This window comes from Phalaenopsis equestris, unplaced genomic scaffold, assembly GCF_001263595.1.
Source record: "Phalaenopsis equestris unplaced genomic scaffold, ASM126359v1 Scaffold000428, whole genome shotgun sequence".
Taxonomy (NCBI): Eukaryota; Viridiplantae; Streptophyta; class Magnoliopsida; order Asparagales; family Orchidaceae; genus Phalaenopsis; species Phalaenopsis equestris.
The window spans coordinates 6,007,211-6,030,017 of record NW_018164869.1 but is presented as its reverse complement, the minus strand read 5'-3'; the positions used below and the strand labels follow the sequence as shown (position 1 = coordinate 6,030,017).

Genomic DNA, 22,807 nt, shown 5'->3' with positions numbered 1-22,807 from the left:
TGAAGCATTGTGGTGTAAATTTCTTCAAATAGTAAAATCCTAAACTCCGTGGATGTAGGCAAATTGACGAATCAACGTAAATCTGTCTGTCCTTTTGCTTTCTCTCCGTTGATTTTTGCACAACAGCAAAACTGCCTATAGCATCTCATCCAATTTTCTTCTAGTGGCGGAAAAATTATTGCATACATATACCGCATGCAGAGATGCATGCGGTGCATGCGGTGTCTGATCCAGACCGTAAATCACGGTGATCTACGGTCAGGATGCAATCAAAATTTTTTTGAAAAAAAAATTTTTAAGTTGGGCCCATCGAAATACATCATGAGCGTAGATCACCGTGATCTACGGTCAGGATCGGACACCGCATGCATCTTTGCATACGGTGTATGTATACAAGGTGGGCCCCACTTTAAATGTTTTTTTCAAAAAAATTTTGATTGCATTCTGACCGTAGATCACCGTGATCTACGGTCAGGATCGGATACCGCATGCATCTCTACATGCGACATATGTATGCAATAATTATTCTCTATTTTGGCTGTTTTTGGCTGGTACTGTCATGACGATACCCTCTGCATTGAGCAACACAAACATCGTGCCTTTCTTCAATTCCTCCGCCGCATCGGTAAAGCCTCCAGAACTCCCAAAGATGTACTCTTCATCATTAGAGATGTGAAACCACGTCTCCTCGCTTCCTACGACGTCCTTGACGGCTGTAACAATAAGGAGGACTGCTTCCTTAAGAGAATGATCGTCGACGGCTACTTCGCCTTAAAGGTCATGCTCGCGGAAAAGAGGGTCGCCGCAGGGGAAGAGAGCGAATACGACCCTTACGATTCAGTTTTTGGAGCTATGAGAAAACCAAATTTTTTTTTACTTTCAGGTCTCAAACGAAACATGTTACTCCTCGAGAACCACATCCCGTTTTTAGCCCTCACTATTTTGGCAGTTATGGATGGTTCGGGGGTAACCTTCTTATTAATTAACTTATCTAACTTTACAATTTTGTATGTTTAGTCAACCATTTGACTTAACTTTATCATAGCAGATTGTAGATATGAGTTCTCTAATAAAAAATTTCTACATCTCTTCTGATTTATCTGTTTAGGGGTTAACTGACCAAGTCTTGAGGAGGCAAACCGAAACTAGCTGTCACATCTTGGATCTTTACAGAAAGATATTCACAAGTGCGGGAGAGTACCTTTCGAGCAATGTGAAGAATTTACAATCATCTACAGAACTCAAAACTGCTAGAGTATCATTCCGTAAGAGCAACACTAAGTCCTTTAGAAACACAAGTTTCAATGACGACGTTTTATCACTGTTGTCGCTAGAAATTGATGACAACACTGAGTCAATCCTGCTTAATCTCATGGCCTTCGAGCACTTGCATATGGCTCCAGCCAACGAAGTGACAGCGTACGTCTTTTTCATGGATGGGCTCATCAAATCTGTCGACGATGTTGCTTTGTTGAGGACTGAAAAGATTATTATGGGGTGGGTGGGCTATGATGGAAATATAGTCACCCTGTTTAACAGGATTAAAAAGGGAGCAACTTTGACTGTTAACACAGTTGATATACCGGTCGATGTGAATAGTAGGCTGAATAGTTACTGTAATAAAAGGATGCACTGGCGGAGGGTGATCCTTGTTCAGACATATCTTCAAAATTGGGACTTCACCTCATTCTCAACATATCTTAAGAATCCTTGGGTCTTCACCTTTCTAGGCGGTTCATTTTTCATGGCTCTATCTATAATTCAGATTGTGTACGCTGTCCGACAGTTTTATCAATGCTCATGTTAGTTTTAAACTATTTGAGAGTTTTAGCTTTAGGGTTTCTTTGTTTGGGTTATGCATGTCATATTAGTTTTAAACTATTTTAGAGTTTCAGCTTTCAGTTATGAGACATTGGGTTGGACTCCATAGTATCTCATTAACAATTTGAGTAATAATGTTACTAAGAAGAATTTAAGGTCTGTAAGAAAATAATCTTTATATGTAATAATTATATTTTATTTGCCCGACGACATAATATATTTTGATATAAGGAGTTGACCATTGTATGTTAATATAAATGCTGAAGGTTTATTTTCGGGTTTTATAATTAACAAAATTATAGTTTATGTAAATTACTTGGGGGATCTTGTAAAGATCGAGGCTAGCATGAGCTGGGATGCCCTCACAGTCCTTTACCAAGTTGAGATAGTTTTTAGGGCAGGCATCATTCCATAGGTGGTTCATCAGGAGCTTCGACACCATCAAGGCTCCCTCGACATAACTTTTGAAAAGGGACAAGTTACAATGGATGTAGACAGCTTAATTAAATTTTGATAGTTTGAAGGAGAAGGTGACTCGGGCATCAACATTGGCATTATCGGACTTAGTAAGTTGTTCGTGGTGGAATGTAACACCTCACACTCGATCCACTTCTTAGAAAGTCAAATTCTTTCTATTTTTAATTATTTGTGCCTAGTACTTGCGGTTATGCTTGATGATCTCCTTTCCCACATTTTCGTGTAACTTTGAACCTCTTGCACCCTCTTCTCAACATCCTCACTAATCTCTGATGTCGTAAGGAGTGATACTAAGTTAAGTGAAGTAAGTGTGTTGGGCTCATACAGGATCTCAAATAGAATGTGCCACTTAGTCTGACTCACAAACTTGTTGTAAGTAAATTCGGCTCAGGCTAGGATCATGACCCACTACTCAATATTCTTCCCCGCAAAGCACCTCAGAAGATTCCCCATACTTTTGTTCATCACCTCTGTCTGAATGTCTGTCTCTAGACGAGCTACTTAACTGAATTGAAGTGCCAACCTTCCCATATGATGTTTTCTTTGGTTAGGGTTCGATTTTTTGCTTCAATTTTTCTATCGTTGGCATCTTTCTCCCTTGCTAGGGTTGTATCTAAGAACAGGTGGAGCTCCGACTATATCTTGCTCCAAGGAGGTGGTTATGTCCTCGTATTCCCCCCCTTTTCCCTCCTACTTGCAGTCGTCTATTACCCGACCGCTCGACCCCCTACCCATAGCTGACCGTCCTCACCCACATCTGCGACCTCTCATTTTCCCTCCTACCTATAGTCGGCAACTCTCAAGTCTCCACAGGCCCCTATCCTCTACCTACAACCTGCCTGACCCCTTCAAACACCCTGCCACCACCTCCCTGCTGCAGCCATCCCAGCATAACCAATTGCCGCCCACCTCCCTGCTATCTGACAACCAACCATAGCAGTCCTTGCTGCCTTCCGACCATCTCACCACTTCCATGCAGGCTTTTCCTCAAACCGCAGCACCACCAACCTCAACCTAAGCCCTTGTTGAGTTTGTGTCATATCTTTTGTTGTTTCTAATTTTAAGTGTCTTTAGTTGTGATCACTATTAGACTTCAGTAATGAAAGTTGTATTTCCGTTATCATTAGGATTAACCCCAGTATTAGTACCTTACTTTAATTTTTAACCCCGGTTACAACAAACAAATAATTTGCAATACATAAAGAAGCTTGGCCGCTACAAAAGAGCGGAACCCCAGTCTCTTCCTTCAAACAATAGGATTAATTCAGATGATCCTGAAGTAGAACTATAAACAGCATCATTGCAACAAAATTAATGACAGACTTTCATAACTTCTCCATCAACATTTAATTGGTAGCATGCACCATTGAATGAAATCCCACGCTAATTGATAACATTATTAAGGATTAAATATTTTTGGAACCATTTGCTTTAAGAAAATGGGCCATTTACAAACATACCAGCCAAGTTCTATGCATTTTACATATCTAACACTTAAACTTTACATTTTTACATTCACACCAGCCAAATCTTTCATATTATATCACAATACCATCATTTTAGCTTTACTTTTTACATTTACACCAGCCAAATCTTTCATATCATATTAAAAATTCAACCATTCTAACTTTTAGAAAGTAAAACACGCCTTTTTATGCATATATGTAAGGTGGCATGCATGTAAAAATTAAAATTTTAGGTGTTAGATATGTAAATGCATAGGAATTTAGTGGTATGTATGTAAATCTTCCTAAAAAATTTTTGAAACATAAGAGGGACCACAAACAAAAGTAATGCACACTTTCTGGTAATGTAGGAGACAGAATACCTGGAGAACTATGGGCACTTCTGACAAAATTTGGGGGTATGCCCTGAGAGTATGGATCCCTGCACATTAAGGCAGTTGATCTGAACTCAAACCAGATAAATTATGTACCAAAATTCCATATAAATAAAATGTGCTACAGATGCAACATAATAGAAGTTTTACCAATTTGAAGGGCCGCCAATAAATGAATCAGAATACTTTCTGATGAAGTCGATGTTTTTTTTGTTAGATAGAGCAGTTCCTTTTGGAATGCTATCATTTTCTGTATCAACGATATTTTTTTATTCCTCTTTGATTTTTTGAGCTTGATGTCAGGTACACTAATATCAGATGCCACCAATGAAGTATGGCGTTTAGCTTTCCTAAGTGCTCTTGCAATGTTGTATGAATCCACCTAAAACAGGTCAAAGCAAGAAGCGAAATCGTTATATATATATATATATATAACACATAAATTTAATGTATCATATACATTTAGGACAAATTTGCCAGTGTAGCTAAATGACACAATTATTCAGAAAACTCCTGATAAATTCCATAAATTTAATGTATAAAAACCTCATAAGTTGTTGTGGAGGATGGAGAATACCGCTTTTGGGTCACCAATACAAAGCATGCCTTCAATTTTTCACAAATCGAAAGTAAATATAGAATGATCTAATTGTAAGTAATCCCACGGATAAAACAAAAAAGATCGCCTGAATAAGATTACCTTTGAGATAGATTTTACTTTGAATTAAAAGTAAAAGTCTACTTATAATACAATATTTATGCGGATGATAATAGTTCCACGCATAGATAAAAACTCTTCCAATGCTACAATGCACATGAACCTTCCCCATTAGGGCAGACACATAATCGGTGTTAATGGAGCTAACCCTTTAGGCCAAATGCTCTTCATGTTATATCTATTTTTTCCATAAAACACTAGGCATATGCTAGTCCAAAACTAAACAATAATGCAATGCTTATATTTATTTCCAATAATATACTTCCCTTGTCTTCTTTTGTGGAACTAGGTAAAATCTTCAAATTTGAGAATCCTTGGTTCCCTCTATACAAGTGTAAAATCAGAATAGCAAATTTTACATACGTAGCACACAACTCTCATGTATTTACATATCTCACACACTCATACTTTCATATTTACATACAAAGCATTTTGGTGCTTTAAACCTATGATATTAAAGATTCGAGTGTTATGTATAAATACGAAAGTTTAGGTGTGACATATATAATTCAAAAGAATTGTGTGCTATGACACGCGAGCGTCCCACCACGATGCTGGACAATGCAAGAGTTGTCTTCTGAGGACTCGGTCAATCTTCTTGGGCTATTCCTAGTTATCCTATTATTAGATATTTACTTTTGTGGGAATCTAGGGTTATTTTTGTTGTGAGTTATTCAAAACAGCCACCAGCATCTTCGTTTTCTCATCTAGGATTGTACCTAAAGATCGAATGGTGCTCCGGTTGTATCTCACTCCCACAATGGTGATTAACTTTATCTATCCTTCCTCCACATTCTTCCCTCTGTTGCCACTGTTGCCTTCCCTACTACAGCCGCCCAAAAAAAAGCATCATTTGTTCCTCCAACCGCCAAACATCCTCTTCACCATCTTGTCGTTGTTTTAGCCACCAAAATTCTCCCTACCACCTAGCTACTGTTCCAACCACCCTGATCTGCCTCCCTGCAGCCTCGTTGTTGTTTCCACATTCCAGAACCAATAGTCCACCCTGCTAATACCTTTTAGAGCCCGCATTCCACCTTTTCACCACCCCCAAATAGCAAATTGCTATTGTTTTGATCTAACTAGTTGTTGTTCAGCAGCTCCCAAACCGCAAACCCAAAATCACCTTGTTGTTGCTATTGCTATTGCTACCTAGTAGCACCCCTACCATCACTTTAGCTCCTTACCACCCTTCCAACCCCCATAACCGACCACCACCACCCATGGGTCGCCCTGGTGTGAATTTGTGTTGTGATGTTGCTATTTCCTATTTTTGTTTGTGTGGTTGTAATTCCCTATTTGAATTCAACAATAATATTTGACTTTCTTATTGTCGTTTGGTTAACTCTGGTATCATTTGGTATCAGAATCAATCTAACCCTCTCTTATCATAGGGTTACCAATCTCCCAAAACCCCACGCCCTTGCTGATTTTTCAAATCAGCCCCCAAAAAAAAATTTCCCCAGGGGCCAATCCTATACACCCCCTTTCACCTCTCAAATATAAACTCTCACCACGCCACCGAGGAGACAATTGTCGAAAACCTGATCGGGAGGAGATGCCATAATGTTAGTTATGAGAGATTCGTAACAAGATGTCCAAGAGAATTTCTATGGAAAATATGCAGCGGAAAATTCTCCAACTGCAACAGAGGTTTGTTCCCTTCGATTGATGACAATCTGGAAGGGTCACCCGTACCCACAACAACAACTCACCAGATCTAAGGAATAAAGTGAATCCCATTCCACCAGACAAATTCTAGGGATGAAGTTCCACTACCCCAATGATTTTGCAGGAAAAATAAGAGGAGCCGGGATCTTGATGTAAATCTGAATTCACTCAAATTTGATGGACGTGGAGATATCACAGAGAATTCATCGAATGGCTTCAGGCAGTGAAACGTGTGTTTGAATACCATGATAATCCATCGGACATAATGGTAAAGCTAATCGTCATCAAGTTAAAGAAGTCTTTGTTGACGTGGTAAGAAAATTTGAAGCACCAATGCCAACATTAGGGAAAAGGAAAAATCAATACCTGGTTCAAGATAAAAAGAAAGATGCAACACAATTACCTACCCGCACATTATAGGAAGTACGATATCTTGGAGAATCACTAGTCACAACATCATCACCGAGCGACTACCTCATCTTACAAACAGAGTTCAACCCAAGATCAAGCATCAAAAAACAACCAATGGGACACCTAAGTTGACTCAACCATATGAGGAAATCGAACAGAGTGGAGAAAAGGTGGAGAGCCAATATTCCCAAATTCATCCCCGCCAATAAATGCTTTAAGTTTCACGGTCTAATTGCCCAAATAGAAGTGTGATCTCTTTCACTAAGTAGAGAACAATAGAGTCACAGGAGAGGATGAAACCTCCAAAGAGAGGTCTCAACTTTCAGCCGACAAAAAAGAGACGGCGGCGATTCAAGCGAAACCGATAAGAGATACTCCACTAGGATTAACAATAGTTGTTTTAGAAGATAGTGAGTCAGAGGTAATTAGCGTTCATCAAAGTTTATGGATTTGGAGACATGAACTACCTTTTTTGCTGGCAATAACAGAAGCATTACGGACATTGGTGGTCCAAGAGAGTCATAAGTTCGAGCAACTGACGCCAAACATGGTAATTCTAGAAAAAATAATTTCAGGATTTTCAAACATACATTCTATCTCTTAAGTTGCCACTGCTTAGGGAATCTAATATGTAAGAGAAGAGAAGGTTTTGAGCTACTTCTGGACAACTATATGAAGTAATATTGGTATATTAAAATTCAGTCTAGTTTAACAACACCCCCACAATCAAATGGCCAGACGGGAACGCTGAACTGTAGCTTTGAATATTCCTTACGTGTTTTGTTGGAAAGAACATCCGATGGTGGAGCCAAGTCCTTCCAGAGAAAAAGAAGCCTCTCCTAGTGGTTTTCATTGAGAGTTTCCCAGTTTGCGCTACTTTCGTTCTAGAGTTAACTCCTCCAAACAAAATTGGTTATCATATACATGCAGGTGAGTAAGACAAGTAGAAGAAGCAAGTTACAGAATTAATCAACAGTCGCCGACGTCTCTATTTTTCCCGTCTAGGGTTGTATCCAAGGGTGGAGTGGTGCTCTAACTGTATCTCGCTCCTACAGTAGTGATTATTCTCATCTATCCTTCCTTTACATCCCTATATTGCCTTCCCTGCTGCAGCCTCCCTGAAAACAGCTTCATTTGATGTTTCCTGCAGCAGCCAACCATCCTCCTTGCAGCCTTGCTGCTGTTTCAGCGAGCAGAATCATCTCCCTACCACCTAACTACTGTTCCAGCCACCCTGAACCGCCTCACCTCAGCCTAGCTGTTGTTCAACAAGCCGTCCACCCTGCTACTACCTCACATAACCTGCATTCCACCATCCTGCAGCCCCAAACAGCAATTTTTTGCTGCTTTGATCTACCTGCCTGCTGTCCAACTGCTCCGCACTTGCTGCCACTCCCAAACTGCAACCCCAAAACCGCTTGTTGTTGCTACTGCCACCCACCAGCGCTCCTACCATCATCCCAGCCTCTTACTGCCCTTCCAACCCCCATAACCGACCACCACCACTCCTAAATCGACCCCCTAGTGTGAGTTTGGGTGTGTTGGTGGTGTTATTTCCTATTTCCGTTTGTGTGGTTCTAATTTTCTATTTGAATTCAGCAATAATATTTGGTTTTCATATTCTTATTTGTTTAGCTCCGGAACCACTATGTATGTAAATGCTCATCAAAATAATAGCACTGATTCAACAGAATAAAGGGTATTCTGCATTAAGACATCGGTCTCACCGCATTTATAATTTTATCAGTTATCTCCCCAGTTTTTGAAGCTGCAAGCCGCAAACAATGTGTGATAACGTTAGCTGAGACACTATCTCCTCCAGCTTTTTGCACGACACAAACATCTCCATTTGAGTTCAATGTAGTGGTCATCCGACCCCCCATGATAGCCTCTTCCTTATGAGTTGGATCAATAACCTGCAGAGCACAATACCAAAGAAAAAACAAAAGAAAAAATATGAACAAACAGAAATAAGATAGTTAGGGGCCGTTTGAGATCACTTCTATTTTTTAATTTCTTTATTTTATTTTATTTTGTTTATCTTTTGATTTAAATTAAAACATATTTGTTTATATAGTTTTTTTTTTAAACATTCAACACATATTTTATATGTTTTAAGTATTTTTAAAAACAAATAATTTTTTAAAAAATAAAAAATTATATATTTTTAAGAACACTCAAAATATCATTTAATTGTTTTGAGTGTTTTTATTAACAAGTATTTTTGTTTTAAAAGTAAAAAATAAAAACATATAAAAAATCATATCAAGGAAGCATGTTTTTAAAAATAAAAGAAACAATAAAAATAAAAACAAAAAATAAAAGTAATACCAAACGAGCCCTTAGCAATTAAGAATTGAAACAATGCATTTAGGCAATCATAACATAGCATCACCTTCATTGAAGAAAGCAAACATTACTGCAACAGGAAAATGATGTATCATCAAAGGAAGTGGTTCCCTAACCTGGAAAGATCATGAAAATAAATAAGAAAATAAAATGTTCGTTGAGATGTAATAAACCTAAAATAACAGGCACAGCTTAAGAAAAATATAAATTTCCATAAAAACAGTGAATTTGTGCAATTCAAAAAAAAAACACATTTTAAAGATTGCATAGATCCAATTGAATATGTAATTCGTGAACTAGAAATTCAATTATACCGGTGGATAGAAACCTCAGGATCATGAATGACAACATCCTGACCATTTTCGCCTCCCAACGTACATTCAGACTTTCGATAGGTCAAGAGAGCAGCCAGGGCAGCAATATTGGCAGTGTCAATGAGGTTCCTGTTAGTGAACCAATGAAGATGTAATCGATGATAGCTACAAACAATGCTCATAAAGGCAAGGCGGCAAGAAAATGAGCTGTAATCAGTCCTAAACTGTTATAAAAAAAAGTACTGAATGAGAAAATATAGGGAAATTTACAAACATTCCACATAATTTTTGTGTATTTACATATCTAACACCCAAAGTTTGATATTTACCCTCATAACACCGTTGTGTCAAAAATTTATGATTGAAGAGGTTTATTTCACTTTTAAAAAGATGGTGATTGTGGTATTTTTGATTTGCTATTCAATATTTAAGTGGCATGCTTGTCAATATAATAGTAGACGTTAGACATGTAAATACATAAGAATTGTATGGTATTTATGTAAATGCCCCAAAAATATATTCTTGCTAAGCACAAGGAAATCAATTACCTCAGACCACGATCTATTAATCGCCCAAGTTCAATTGCAAACTCCCCAGGCCGCCCGGGCTCAAAAGCGGGATCAGCCATTGGTGAAAATTCAGTAAATATTGCTAGTGTCCCTTCATTGGGTCGGTCCCTATAAGGTTGGACAACTTGACCACTGACAAAACCAATAACATGCGCCTCACCAAGCGGACCCTCTGATGAACCATCTTCCCTGCAAATTAAAACAATTTTGTTTAGAAAATATTTGACCTGATATTCCTAAAACATTTAAAAAAATTTTAAATACAACCCCTCAATTCTTATGTATTTACATATCTAACACCTAAACTTCAATTTTTAGATACATGACACTTCCTTAACGCATGCGAGGTCGATTACTTCATATTTCGCAATTTAAAGGTTCAAATGGTGGTATTTTTTATGTGATATGAAAGACTTGGGTGATATAAAAGTAAAGTAAAAGTTTAGGTGATAGATATGTAAATACATAAGAAATGGGTGGTATGTATGTAAATACCCCAACATTTAAATAAAGGAGCGGTCAATGTTAAAAATTTCTATCAACACTTTTTAGCATATTTCCATTCATTTATGCAAATTTAATCATTCAAACTATGGTATATACAAATCAAGTAGGCTCACAAGCCAGCTCGATCTCAACTCGTTCATGAACTCAAATGAGGCAAGCTTATCAAGCTAGAAGATCGAGCTTTTGTTAAGATTATTGCTCAAATATTATCTGAGTTTTTATTTTGAGCATAACAAAGCTCAAGCCTTTTGCTTGTCAAGAACTTGATTAAATCCCACATAATAATAAATCGAATTCCCGTCCGAAGTCCAATTCCATATGCTTTCTACAATGATTCTCATGAACTCCTCTTTTTCTTCAAAATTCACAAGTCTCACAAACTCCTTTTCAACTTCAAATTTTAATGGTAACTTCAGTCCGTTCTCCACAAGTACTCATCACAACTTCCTTGGGATCTCATCATTGATGCCTTCTCCAAGCTAGCTCCCATCGCAACTTTGATGTTAAACAAGAAGGCCGCAGCATAAATCTGATGTTTCACAATACAACATCGATGCTTAGCAGTGGAAACCTGATTTATCTATGTGACAAGTTTTGAAGATACCATAAAGTTGGAGCTATCATCATGCAAGGAGTTCATCATCAATATGAAGTACAGGAAAAGTAATCACAATCAATCTATGAAAATTTTCCTATTTAAAAATTATTATGCTAGTATTATCGTTATAGAAAGAGTTCATTATCATCACGATTATCATTTAGACTTCAGAAGAAGCCCTTCAATTTTTTATTCAAATATAGAAAGTTTAAAAAAAAAAAATTGTACCATCACTACATTCAATCAGAGGAACATTAAAAAAAAAAATTTTATTAGGATCTATTTCTAATAAAAAATGGCTGAATGAGGCTTTGAATGCATTATAATCAAAGATCTATTCAATTAAGCAAGGTGGCCATCAATTATGTAATCAAATGGTAAAGATTTAAATTTTTGGATAATTATATGCATAGCACTCAAACATTTTTATTTACAAAAATCGCACCCAGTTCATTTTTTTTAACTACCGAACTGGTGCATTTACTCGTGCCACGATCAAATAGAATTTGATAAAACTTAAAAATATGGGTTGGGTTTTATCATGAATTTTGATATTAGAATGAGAAATAAAAAATGGCTGAATGAGGATGCTAGATTTTTAAATAGTCATGTTTCAAGTGCTGGGTATGTAAATGTCCCATAAATATTTTTCTTTGCAAAATATGTAATAATGAGTATTTTAATGCTTATAAATCTGATGTGAGTTGTATTAGAAAATCATAATAGGATGAAATAATATGATTTTGTTTTTATGCAATAAACTGTGAAACTTTGTGGCAATTCCCTGTAAGATTCATTGTTGAGTTCTCTAGAAATATTATCTGTATCTTCTTTTAATATTAATATATTCATTGAATGATAATATATATCCCATACTTATATATTTTTTATGTTATCATGGATAACCCACCTTAGCGCTAACATTCTCTTGAGATGCATATGTCCACCGAGGACGAAGACACGAAGGCAGAACTGGGGCAGACTAGTATGTATCCTAGCCAATCCAAGAATTTAACCCGATAGGGCAAGCTAGCCCCCCTTAAGGAAGTAAAATGGGAGTAAAATGGGAGAATAAGCTTTAATTGATACATACCTACACACATATACACCTTTAATTGATTTAAAAGTTAATTAAGGAAGTAAAATGGGAGAATAAGCTTTAAAGAGATCTTTTAATAAAAAGATAAGTAATTACATTTTTAAATTACAGTAATATTTCTTATTTCAAATATATTTCTGCTTAAAGCTTTCACTATTATGTCTGGTATCAATGAAATTAAATTACATAAAATTCTTCATATTGCTAGTCACAAGGTATGCAGGTTAAATGCTATTGCTTTAATAATTGTATAATAGTTTATTTTAAAAAGATATTATATTATTGTATGACCCTAATATTCTAGTAAAGATATATGTGTTAGCCCAAGGGCTAATTTATTAAAAAAGTAAAGGTACAGATAGGTTGGATGGGATGGCCCAAAATGGCACCCTATAACCCGGTATATAACACGAACCAAGGTCCCAAGAAATACATATATACCCAAAAAGATTAAAACGTAAACATGAAAATCAACGCCAAAAAGTCTGCCAACAATCGCAGATTCAGGTAGCTTAAAAACGACCCAATGTAGCATTATCTCTACTTCAGGTTCAAGGAAGGGAACCAGCTAACAAATGGTTAAGTTTACTGTCATTACCCGAAACAACCAATGTATCATCCATTAAATTCCTGAGTTCTAGTAGGCCTCCATTCTTTTTCTTCTTCTTGGATGTGTAAATCTGTCATTCCTTATCCAAAGATTGGCTCATCTGATCAGTGTGTTGGTCCAAAGTTTGTCGGGCTGTATAGACCGTTGCACGTCATGAGCCCCTTGTGTCTGACTAACAGTAACTACTTGCCAGATTTGATGAGGTGGCAGAGCTGTAGTAGAAAGATTGTCAACCGTTACATCAATGATAGGTTCTAGGGAAGATGAAATATGAAATGTCTCCTCTACCCTCACGAACAAAGGTTCCACGGGAGGAATCAGAGGACCTACATCTTGAGCATGTGTAGGCTGAGTATTTGACATTTTACCAGCGGGGATAGTGGAAGCTTCAGCAACGTCGGCCAGTGGGCTAGATGGTACGGTTACCACAATGTGATTAGGGTCAAGGATATCCTTGTGATGATCATTAATGTCACTAACTTGGAGCAAATTAAGAGGGGGAATTTGTACCTCTGGCTGAGCACTTTGCTTTTTAGGTTTTAGATGGGGTGTAAGTGATGACATTGAAAATTGGAGTGGTAGAACATACGACAATTCGAGCAATACGAAGCGAAATGCTCAATAACTACATTTTGTCAATATCCTTGATGTTGTAGAGCGGTTTAAGTGATGTCCCTTTCAACAAGCACTCTGGCTTCTAAAAAAACGTGAAAGATTAAAAGTAGGAACGTCCGTTTTGAGTGGCTTACAATAGGCTAAGGCTATAGAATACAACATTTCTTGAGTAAATAATGAAATTTCAAGCCAAGGAGGAGAATCTAGATCGGAATAGTTGGTGGCTCCGTCTGTGGGTTAAAATCCACATACCATTTCAAAATTTTTATTGCTCTGTCATCAATCCAAACTAATCTTCTAGCAAAAAAGCGTGTGTAATTCTCTTCATTGTTAGGTTGAATAAGAATTTGCCGCCCATCTAAAAGTCTAATTTTTCATTTCCTAACAAGGTGCATAAATTCAAATTCCTTACGAATAAGCTCCATTTTGAGATGACCATAAAAAAAATTTCCGACCAAATTCAGACGACATGAGGAAGCAAGCTGATTACATTTGGCTTCAGTAAAAAAGATGATTGGTTTCTCATTCTTCCTACCGAATTTCTTGATGTAACAGAACTCGCCCCCTCCTCCAATGCAAAGGAAGGCGGAAAAAAACACAATTTAGGAGTACTTGTGGCGTGAACACCCGCAAGGGCAACAGCATAAGTTCTGTCTGAAGCCATCACCGGTTGAAGCAGGAGGCAAGGCGTTGACGGGCAGTGAAAAATTAACAATTAGAGCAACTGCAGCAAGAAGAGGGAGGAAACCAACTGCAGCAAGAAGAGGGAGGAAGCGAAAAACGAAGCTACAACCCGCGTGGAGGGAGCGAAGGTCTGAGGCTTGTCGAAACGGAGAAACAAGTCGAATGACAATTAGGGCACCTGCAGCAGAAAGAGGAAGCGAAATCAAAGCTTCAAACCCTAGCCGAAAGTGCAGCTTTCACACCGAACCCTAGTCGAAGGAAACAGCGACGTTCAGCCCGCATGGAGGGAGCAAAGGTCTGCGGCACTGTCGAACGGAGAAGGAGAGTCGTAGTTGTGAGTTCAGCGTGCGCCGAAGCAAACTGTCGCGTCGAATCGGTCTTCGCTGAAAACCTAAATCGAAGGAAACCTCATATATATATACATATGGAACACATACTCTTTAATATATATATATATATATATATATATATATATCACATTATTACTTAACCTTTAGAATTTTAATAAATGTGCACATATCAGTTGATTTCATTCATATAAATGTAATAAAATTGCATTTACTCATCAGTAGATAGAGGTAAAGTATTTTATAAGGAAACAATGCAGTGTATATATGAACTTATATGTGCATGTTAAGAGGAGTCCACAACCTTATAGTACAGGCAAGGAGAGTCAGTGTACCCGCCCGTTAATGTTATCCTACCACCCTAGACAATTGTGATGTTTGGATTTCTAGTCGTTGTGCCAACAGAAAAAAATCGGTCATGAGTGAAGTCACCTTTCCACCTTAGATCACAAGCAGCTGTGTCGATGAAATAATATCGATTAAAAAGTGTGTTAGGTTATGTTTTGACAATGTTCCTAAGACAGATGTAAATATTAATATCATGAATTAAAAATAAATATAAAGATTAAACATTAAATAATACAGTTAAATTTAATGCATATCAAAATATAAGTTTATTATATTAATTAAATGTCATTGACACATACATTAGATTAATATAAGATTTTTATAAAAATATGAAACATCAGCTTGCATATTATTTTATTTTGCTTAGGTTAATATAGTTTAAAAATGTGATTGCTCCTAAGTTATCTTAAATAACTAATTATATTGTTTTAATATTTCTTTCAGGTTTAAGCTTTTAAATAAGATGAACGCTAGGGAAGCTAACATGTGCAAAAGAAGAGGTTATCAACCAGAAAGGTAACTTTTATTTGTTAACTAAATCATTTCCTTAAACGGCTCCTTCAATTAATTCTATTACATTAAATTGTTAGTGATAGAATTAGAAATATATAAAATTTAACTCAATTGTCCAACCATTTGTTTCTGACTTGATTAATTCCAAGCCTCGAACTGAATCATAACAAAAGTTGTTTAAGAGTCAAAGTTTAGATTAAACAACATGAATTTTTATGAAAGTTTTACTCTGATAATTGATTTAAGTTATAAATAATAGAAATTAAAATTTTAATCGAGTCTACTATTTTATTTAATTATTATTTCAAAATTATGGATGATTGGGAGAAAGAGGTCAAGGATGATAATGTTGAATTTGATATACTCTAAGATGTCACAGTCAATGATGATGCATTTATTGATGATGAATGTTGTAACTCAGTTGATTAAGAATTATTAATCTCAAGCTAGTGGCAGTGGAGGAGGATCAATGGATAAGTACTTGAAGCTCTTTCACGATATCAAATCACCTTTATTTTTTGGAACATGAGAGCCAGAGGAAGCTAAAAACTGGCTGACGAGGGTGGAAAAAATTAAAAATGGTATGGTATGTCCACCTGAGAGGAGAGTTGCTCATATGTTGGATTTATTATATTTGTTTTGTTCACTTAACAAGAACTAAATTTTACGCCCTATTTGAGATCACTTTTGGTTTATGTTTTTTATTTTTAAAAATAAAAAACAGAAAACAAACCCAAAAGTAGCGTTTGTTTATTTATTTATTTATTTTGGTTTAAAAATATATTTTTTGGAGCATTACCAAGGCAAGTCTCCACCGCCCGCCGCAAGCCTCCACATCCTGCTGCTGGTAGTCACCCACCGCTCACCGCAGTACGTCGTCGATTCATCGCTACCCTTAGTTTGCCCACCTCGCACCCACCACCCGCCTGTCGGTCGGTCGCCGCCACTAGGCCTGTGCGTTGGGTAGGTGGCCTGACGGGCTAGCCATAAGCCAGTTAAGAATGGGCGAGCTTGGCAAAAAATAGAAATTTTGCGAGCCTGACTCAGCCAGAGCCTGGCAAACCGGCCCGAACAATTTTGCAACTAATCTCCTCTTTATCCTATTCAGTCAACAAAACTCATCAAGATTTCACTTCTCTTGCAGATTTATCAATGATAAACTATAAAGCTCTCCCAGTTCAATATGATTGATTTTCTCCTTCCCCATCTCAAGGTTTTGATCTTCAAGGCTTCATAATATATTTACAAATCCAACTCCTTCTGTTGTGTCAAAGAAGCAAGAGAACCATGCACCAAAATTTGAGACTGTTTTTTTATTCACTTGCAAGGTCAACAACAGCAGACTTGATGCATCTTGCATTTATCGGTTCATTGTTAAGCTTCCATTTCAATCAATATTTCTCGTAAAAAAATGAATTTTCTTTTTAAGTCCCCTGAGCCTGTCCCGGCCCGACATATAGTGTGAGCAGGCTTGGCTATCTGTTTTTTAATAGAAACCGGGCCCAAGCCCGCCGGCGGGCGGGGGCCGCTGGTAGCTGCTGCGCATCGCGGTCGGCCCTTGCAAGCTGCAACTACCGCTCGGCTCCCACCGTCACCCGCTGCCCTCCCGCCCACTGGTAATGTTTTGTGTTAGGTGGAGCAAGGAAGATGTTGTATACGCTATGGGAGGCAGAGCTTAATACCATAGCGCACGTGGACTCAATCGCTTTAAAAAAATATTTTTTTTTCCTATAAAAAAAATAAAAAAATACTCAGTCAAACATGTTTTGTATTCTTTTTTTCTTAACATTAAATCGTCAAAGTACCAAACGAGTTTTCTAAAAATAGAAAACAGAAAACAAAACAGAGTAAAAACAAAAAAAAATTGAAAACAATAGAAAGTGATCCAAAACAGACCCTTAGTTTATGTTTAAATTGCAAAATAATTAGCTAGTATGAAGTTCATGAATTTCGAGAACAAAATTATTATAGAATGTGAGAATGTAGTAAATGAAAAAAAATATTAATTACAAAAAAACATATTTAACCTAAAAAATGGATCGATTTGAGCAATAGCCTCAACATTTTTTATTTATGGAGACGAGTATCTCACCCAGCGAAATATCAAACCAGACGAAGGAACAAGAGAAACACAAGAGATCAAGAGTGAGAAGCAGAGAAATGGAAAGCATCTTGTGAGAAGGAAGAAGCAGAAGGAACTTACAAGCAGAGCTGCGGAGTGAGAGGAGGAAGTATCATGCCCTCGCCAATTGAAAAGGGGAATCGGCCTCATTGTTTGCAGTAGATCTGCAAGGTTGTAGGTGTGTCAAAGCCACTTGCAGGAGACAAAACTAGAACGTGCGCAAGAAGAGGTCCAATGAGAAATTTGCTTCCACAAAGATTGTTTGTGAGTGAAGGAAGACTGGAGGAAGGATAATAGAGTCATCATTCGCGTTCACGGGAGGTGAAGTCATGCCCTAATCGAAGGAGGCGGCGGCGTCGAGTGTGAGTAAGAGGAAACCAAATCTCGAATGCAAAAGAAGAGGAGAAAGAAGTAGAAGCAAGCTCACCATGCGGTCAATCAACGCTCGAGGGAAGAAGAAGAGGGAGAAGGCAGCTCATCGTGAGAGGAAGAGCCTAAGATTTAGGGTCTGTTTGGGGCAGCTGCAGCTTATCCAGTTTCTGCTGATAAGCAGCTTATCCTGATAATCTGCCGATGACCAGCTGATCCGAATAAGCTGTAGTGCGTCTGGAAAACAGCTGATTCTGTAAATTGATCATTCTGCTCCTGTTCTGAATAAGTAGTTTAACTGTTTGGTTAGCGTGTTTTGTAAACAGCTTATTTGCAATTTTTTTTAGTTGAATAAATAATTTGTGTAGCAGAATGTTATTTTTTCAAATGTCAAAAAATGAAAATGCAGAAAAATTTAATAATATTTATATAACTTAAAAAAGTTTTGATTATATCAAATAAGCACAGTGACATATACGAAAGTGAAATACACATTCACATACTAATATGGATTATAATAAGATCCCAAAAAAAAAAACATGTTAAAATGACAAGGAAAAATATGACAATATTGACTTTAAAATGTAAAATCACATCACGATGAATGTTGCCCAGTTCTGATACCTCAAAACTCCACAAATTTCACCGCGGGCACCTATAAAACTGCCTCCCGAACCAAATCTCTCATATCACATTAAATATACCCCTATTTTAATTTTTAAAAAGTGAAATACATCTTTTCATGCCTACGCAATGCGACATATATGTAAAAATTTAATTTTAGATGTTAGATATGTAATTACAAAAAGAATTGAGTTGTATGTATGTAAATCTTCCAATCCTTTTATGCTTCCCATAGGGGGGTTCCTCAATTGGAGAATTATCAACTTCTATTGTAACATTGTCTAAGCTTATTTTGTAGCGAGTTCCTATCTAGCACAAGATTGGTAGGATAAAAGGGTGTTTGTTCAAAACTGAAAAACTGAACAGAATTAAGCTCATTTGGTTGATTCAGTTTGGTTTTAAAATAAAATATTCATTTTTTTTTCATTTTAAATATTCATTTTTTTTTGTTTTAGATTCGACCTTAATAATCATTAAATCAAAGAAACTAAAAAATTGAATAATATCAAGATTAGGAAAATAATTTCATTTGAATACAAAATAAACTGAGCATATGATATGTTTATTTTGTTTCAGGTTGAAATTTTAAAATTTAAAGAGATTGTGAGGAGATAAGAAAGATTAATGAATTTTTTAATTTTGAAATAGTCTTAATCTTTAATTACTTTAGGTCAAATAATAATTTTAGCTGAGTCCTTTGATCGAGTAATTTGCCACCAAATTGGCCGATTAAACTAATCTATATTTCAATTTTGTTTGGTTTTAGCAAAAAAATTGTCAGTTTTTGTATTTTGGATTTCAATTTCACTTATTTTGAGCAAATTTCTTAACCGATCCATCCAAATTAATCGATTGCAGTCCCCTAATCAGATAGAAATTAACGAGATTACCATTTAGTCATGCAGTGGTAAACGAGCACTGATTCCTTCAATTTCAACAAAGACTATAACTATGTCACAATAAGAAAAATGGAGTTCATTGATTCATTCATTGTTGCTCACATTACTGCACCAAATATCAAGTTAGTTAAAGAGAATATTAGCTTCAAACTACATCACAATGCATGTTTTTATGGGAATTTATGCATTTTATTGTGTTTCAAACTTATTATAAATCGTTCAATTTGTAATGTATATTATGTAATTGACTAGGTCATGTTGCTCCAATAAAGAGCCCTTGAATCTTCCTTTAGACCTAGTTAATAACTGATGAATACAACTTCCATCTTATAAATTTTTTAACTGTGTTCTAAAAAGTTTTGGGTTTGTTAGGTGCTTCCCTCATACTATAAGAGTTTTAAGAGACTTTTGAAGTAGGACACTTATCCTCAATAAATTCCATTCCCATCTTTGATTTCAACAAATTCCATTCCATTGCATGCAAAGAACTCCAAAACTATAGCCACCATTCTTCATACCCGCCACTCCATCGCTGGTGGTAATAAATGGGCAAAATTTTCAACAAAGAAATGCGATGTCAACCAAGATAATGTTTAAACTGATGGATAACAAGAGGTTTGAGCACTAGACTGGATTGATATATGATTCAGGTAATGCATTTCCTTCAAACAAATGAGGTGTATGTCTCTAGACTCGAGAGTAAATTTTGGGGACTTCTGAAAAGAAAGAAAGAAACTCATGGAAACATCTCACTAGAAGCACCACAAACTCAAAAAACACCCAACGCTTCCCTTATAACCCCTCCTAATGAAGAACAGTCCGAACTAAACTTTCTTGGGCACATTCCAATCTGCACCACAAAGAACTTGTCAATATCTACTTGACAGCTCTGGACTATTTTACATTAGGGTCTCATCATGATTGTGACATTCATGAAACAGTAGTGAACCAAGAACAGAAATTTAATACCATAGCCTCTCATGTCTACAAGAAGACCAAGGATTACCTTAAAAACTAGTAATTAAATCTATGCTTCCAAAGGATATTCAAACCAAAATAATATAACAAATCCATATGAATAAATTTTTCCAACCAAGCAATGCAAATTTCTCCATTTCAAATAAACAGATACCTAGCGCAAAGAAATACAACAAAACATAGAACAGCAAAACCACAACAACAACAGCCAAAGCTTCCTACAATCTCAAATACAAGCTACTGAAATCAAAAAAAATAATTAATACAAAAAGTAATGATCTTAGAGTTTCATAAAAATGGCAACAATATATATTGAAATAAGAAATTATTTATCATAATCACATAATGGATCTAATCAGGCGCACACCTTGCATGGCCTCCCCTTAATCACGATATAACCATTCTTCCGAATGGTTCCTGCCTGTTGCGGATAAGTCTTCGAAGCTCCGGCATCCGCTTTCGACTCAAAGTGATGCTCCTCGGCAGACATATTTCCTGCTAGAAATCGCCAAAACAATCCACAGATTGGTAGAGAAAAAAAACCCTAAACGAACCTAAATCGAGTGGAGCCAATTTGAATTTTACGACATATGAGAAGAAAACGAAATCAACTCGGATGAGAGAGCGGAGCGTTACCAGTTTGAAGAGAGGAGCGGTGGAGAAGCCGAAGATGGCGGCGAGGGACTGCAGAGGCTTCAGATTTAGGAGACAGAACAGTGCCCTTTGTCGGAATTCATATTACCTCAGAGGAAAGCGAACGAAGGAGTGCCGAAGGAGGAAGAGGCAGAAGGAGTGCCGATGAAGGAAGAGGCAGAAGCAAGGAGTGCCGATGAAGGAAGAAGCAGAAGCAATGTCGAAGGAAGAACGAACCTGCGGCACTGGGAGCTTCCTTTATTCCCGAATCGCGAACGAAGGAAGGGGCAGCAGAGTAAGTGCGGGTTAAACGCGATAAAGAAACGCGGACCGCGTGTAATGCAAAATAGCAATGATAAATGCATTTCTAATGCATGAAACAAATTTACGCCGCCGCCACAGTTATAAGCTGCCCAAACCTCAAACGAGTCATTAGCGTGTAGCCAAAGAGGATAAAGTATCTAAGATTTTATTAATACTATTTAATATAATAGAAATTATATGTTTTATTTGCTAAATGCTAACAATAGGTTTAACTTAATCGAATATTAAAGGCATAAGATTAGAGATTGAATCAAATAGAATTGTAAGGGGAAAAGAAGATCTGGTGCAAAGAGAAACAAACCAAGTCTTTTAAGGTAAGAATTTATATATTTACTTATATATCGTTTTTAATTGTATGTCATTAGATAAATTTTAAGTTTTCATGAGTAGAATTAATGATAATTTTGATTCAAAAGCTATTTGAAAGAAAAAAAATATTTTAAAGAAAAAAATTAGGTGTTAGTCATGGAAAAGAAGTGGGAGAATAAGCTTTAAAGATGACTTTTAAGGAAAATGTGAGTAATTATACTTTTAAGTTCCACTAATATTTCTTGCTTTTAATATATTCATGCTTATAATTTTTACTATTAAAGCTTATATCAATGAAATTAAATCACATAAAATTCTTCATATCATTAGCATGAGGTATGCATATTAAATACTATTGTCTTAATAGTTCCATAAAAATTTATTTTAGAAAATATCAAATTATTGCATGACTCTTATGTTCTAATAAAGATATATATGTTAGCTTATGCCATATCAATGAAATTAAAATCATATAAAATTCTTCATATCATTAGTCATGAGGTATGCATATTACATATTGTTGCCTAGATAGTTCCATAATAATTTATTTCAAAAAGATATCAGATTATTGCATGACTACTAATCCTCCTTTTTTTCCTTTTAAAGCCCTAAATCCCTAAACTCACGCACCCGAGCTCTGCTTCCATTTCCTTCTCCCGTTTGCGTGTCCCGCTCTCCCCTTTCTCGATCTCGAGCCGACCGAGCCCCTTCGAGCCCCTTCTACTCCACGCGAGGGAGAGTTGACCTCTCATTCGTCCTTGTCCGACACTTTCTGCTCGAGACTCCCCCGAAGTTGCGCCTGCCTCTATGAGCTGTGATTTTCCTTTCTTGGTAGGTTGACTCTGATGAACTTGCTCCCTGGAACACTTGAGTGGCAACCTTCTCTTCTTCCCGATGCTTCTCTCCCTGCCACTCGGCTCGCCACTTGGTCCTTGGCACTTCGGTTGCCACGCCTGCGGTAAGGCAGAGGGGAGCGTTCTGTTCTTCTTTGACCCGATTCGAGTACCGGGGGGGATGGTTTCATTCTTCTTCCTTCTCTTCTCTGCCTATAAAATAGA

General features: G+C 36.8%; 2 protein-coding genes across 6 annotated transcripts; one reads left to right on the top strand and one right to left on the bottom strand.

Annotated features, from left to right (window-relative positions):
* The first annotated feature begins 747 nt into the window (after positions 1–747).
* On the top strand, positions 748–1,807 carry LOC110027464 (UPF0481 protein At3g47200-like). Its single transcript, XM_020728908.1, has 2 exons — positions 748–966; positions 1,109–1,807. Exons 1-2 carry the CDS (start codon positions 748–750, stop codon positions 1,805–1,807), a joined length of 918 nt encoding a protein of 305 aa, XP_020584567.1.
* A 2,324-nt stretch (positions 1,808–4,131) lies between these two features.
* Positions 4,132–21,417, bottom strand: LOC110027586 (exosome complex component RRP45B-like). Of its 5 annotated transcripts, none has more exons than XM_020729078.1 (8): positions 21,120–21,417; positions 20,851–20,981; positions 18,041–18,263; positions 17,695–17,947; positions 10,150–10,359; positions 9,616–9,730; positions 9,334–9,403; positions 8,761–8,854 (listed from the first exon to the last, which is right to left on the bottom strand). In XM_020729078.1, the coding sequence occupies exons 4-8, from the start codon at positions 17,727–17,729 to the stop codon at positions 8,847–8,849; spliced, it is 438 nt and encodes a 145-aa protein (XP_020584737.1). In that variant the 5' UTR covers positions 17,730–17,947; positions 18,041–18,263; positions 20,851–20,981; positions 21,120–21,417; the 3' UTR covers positions 8,761–8,846. The 5 variants fall into 5 exon arrangements, 4 of the variants coding, with proteins under 4 accessions (XP_020584735.1, XP_020584737.1, XP_020584736.1 ...); XM_020729077.1 differs by having other exon boundaries at positions 20,851–20,978; positions 21,120–21,413; XM_020729079.1 differs by lacking the exon at positions 8,761–8,854 and having other exon boundaries at positions 9,329–9,403; positions 9,602–9,730; positions 20,851–20,978; positions 21,120–21,413.
* Between the last annotated feature and the right edge of the window lie 1,390 nt (positions 21,418–22,807).

Coding starts and splice junctions, on each gene's coding strand:
- LOC110027464 (XM_020728908.1), top strand. CDS start 748: ATGATCGTCGACGGCTACTTCGCCTTAAAGGTCATGCTCGCGGAAAAG. Junction 967..1,108: donor CAGTTATGGATGGTTCGGGG/GTAACCTTCTTA, acceptor TTATCTGTTTAG/GGGTTAACTGACCAAGTCTT.
- LOC110027586 (XM_020729076.1), bottom strand. Junction 4,521..8,665: donor CTGATAAAATTATAAATGCG/GTGAGACCGATG, acceptor GACCTGTTTTAG/GTGGATTCATACAACATTGC.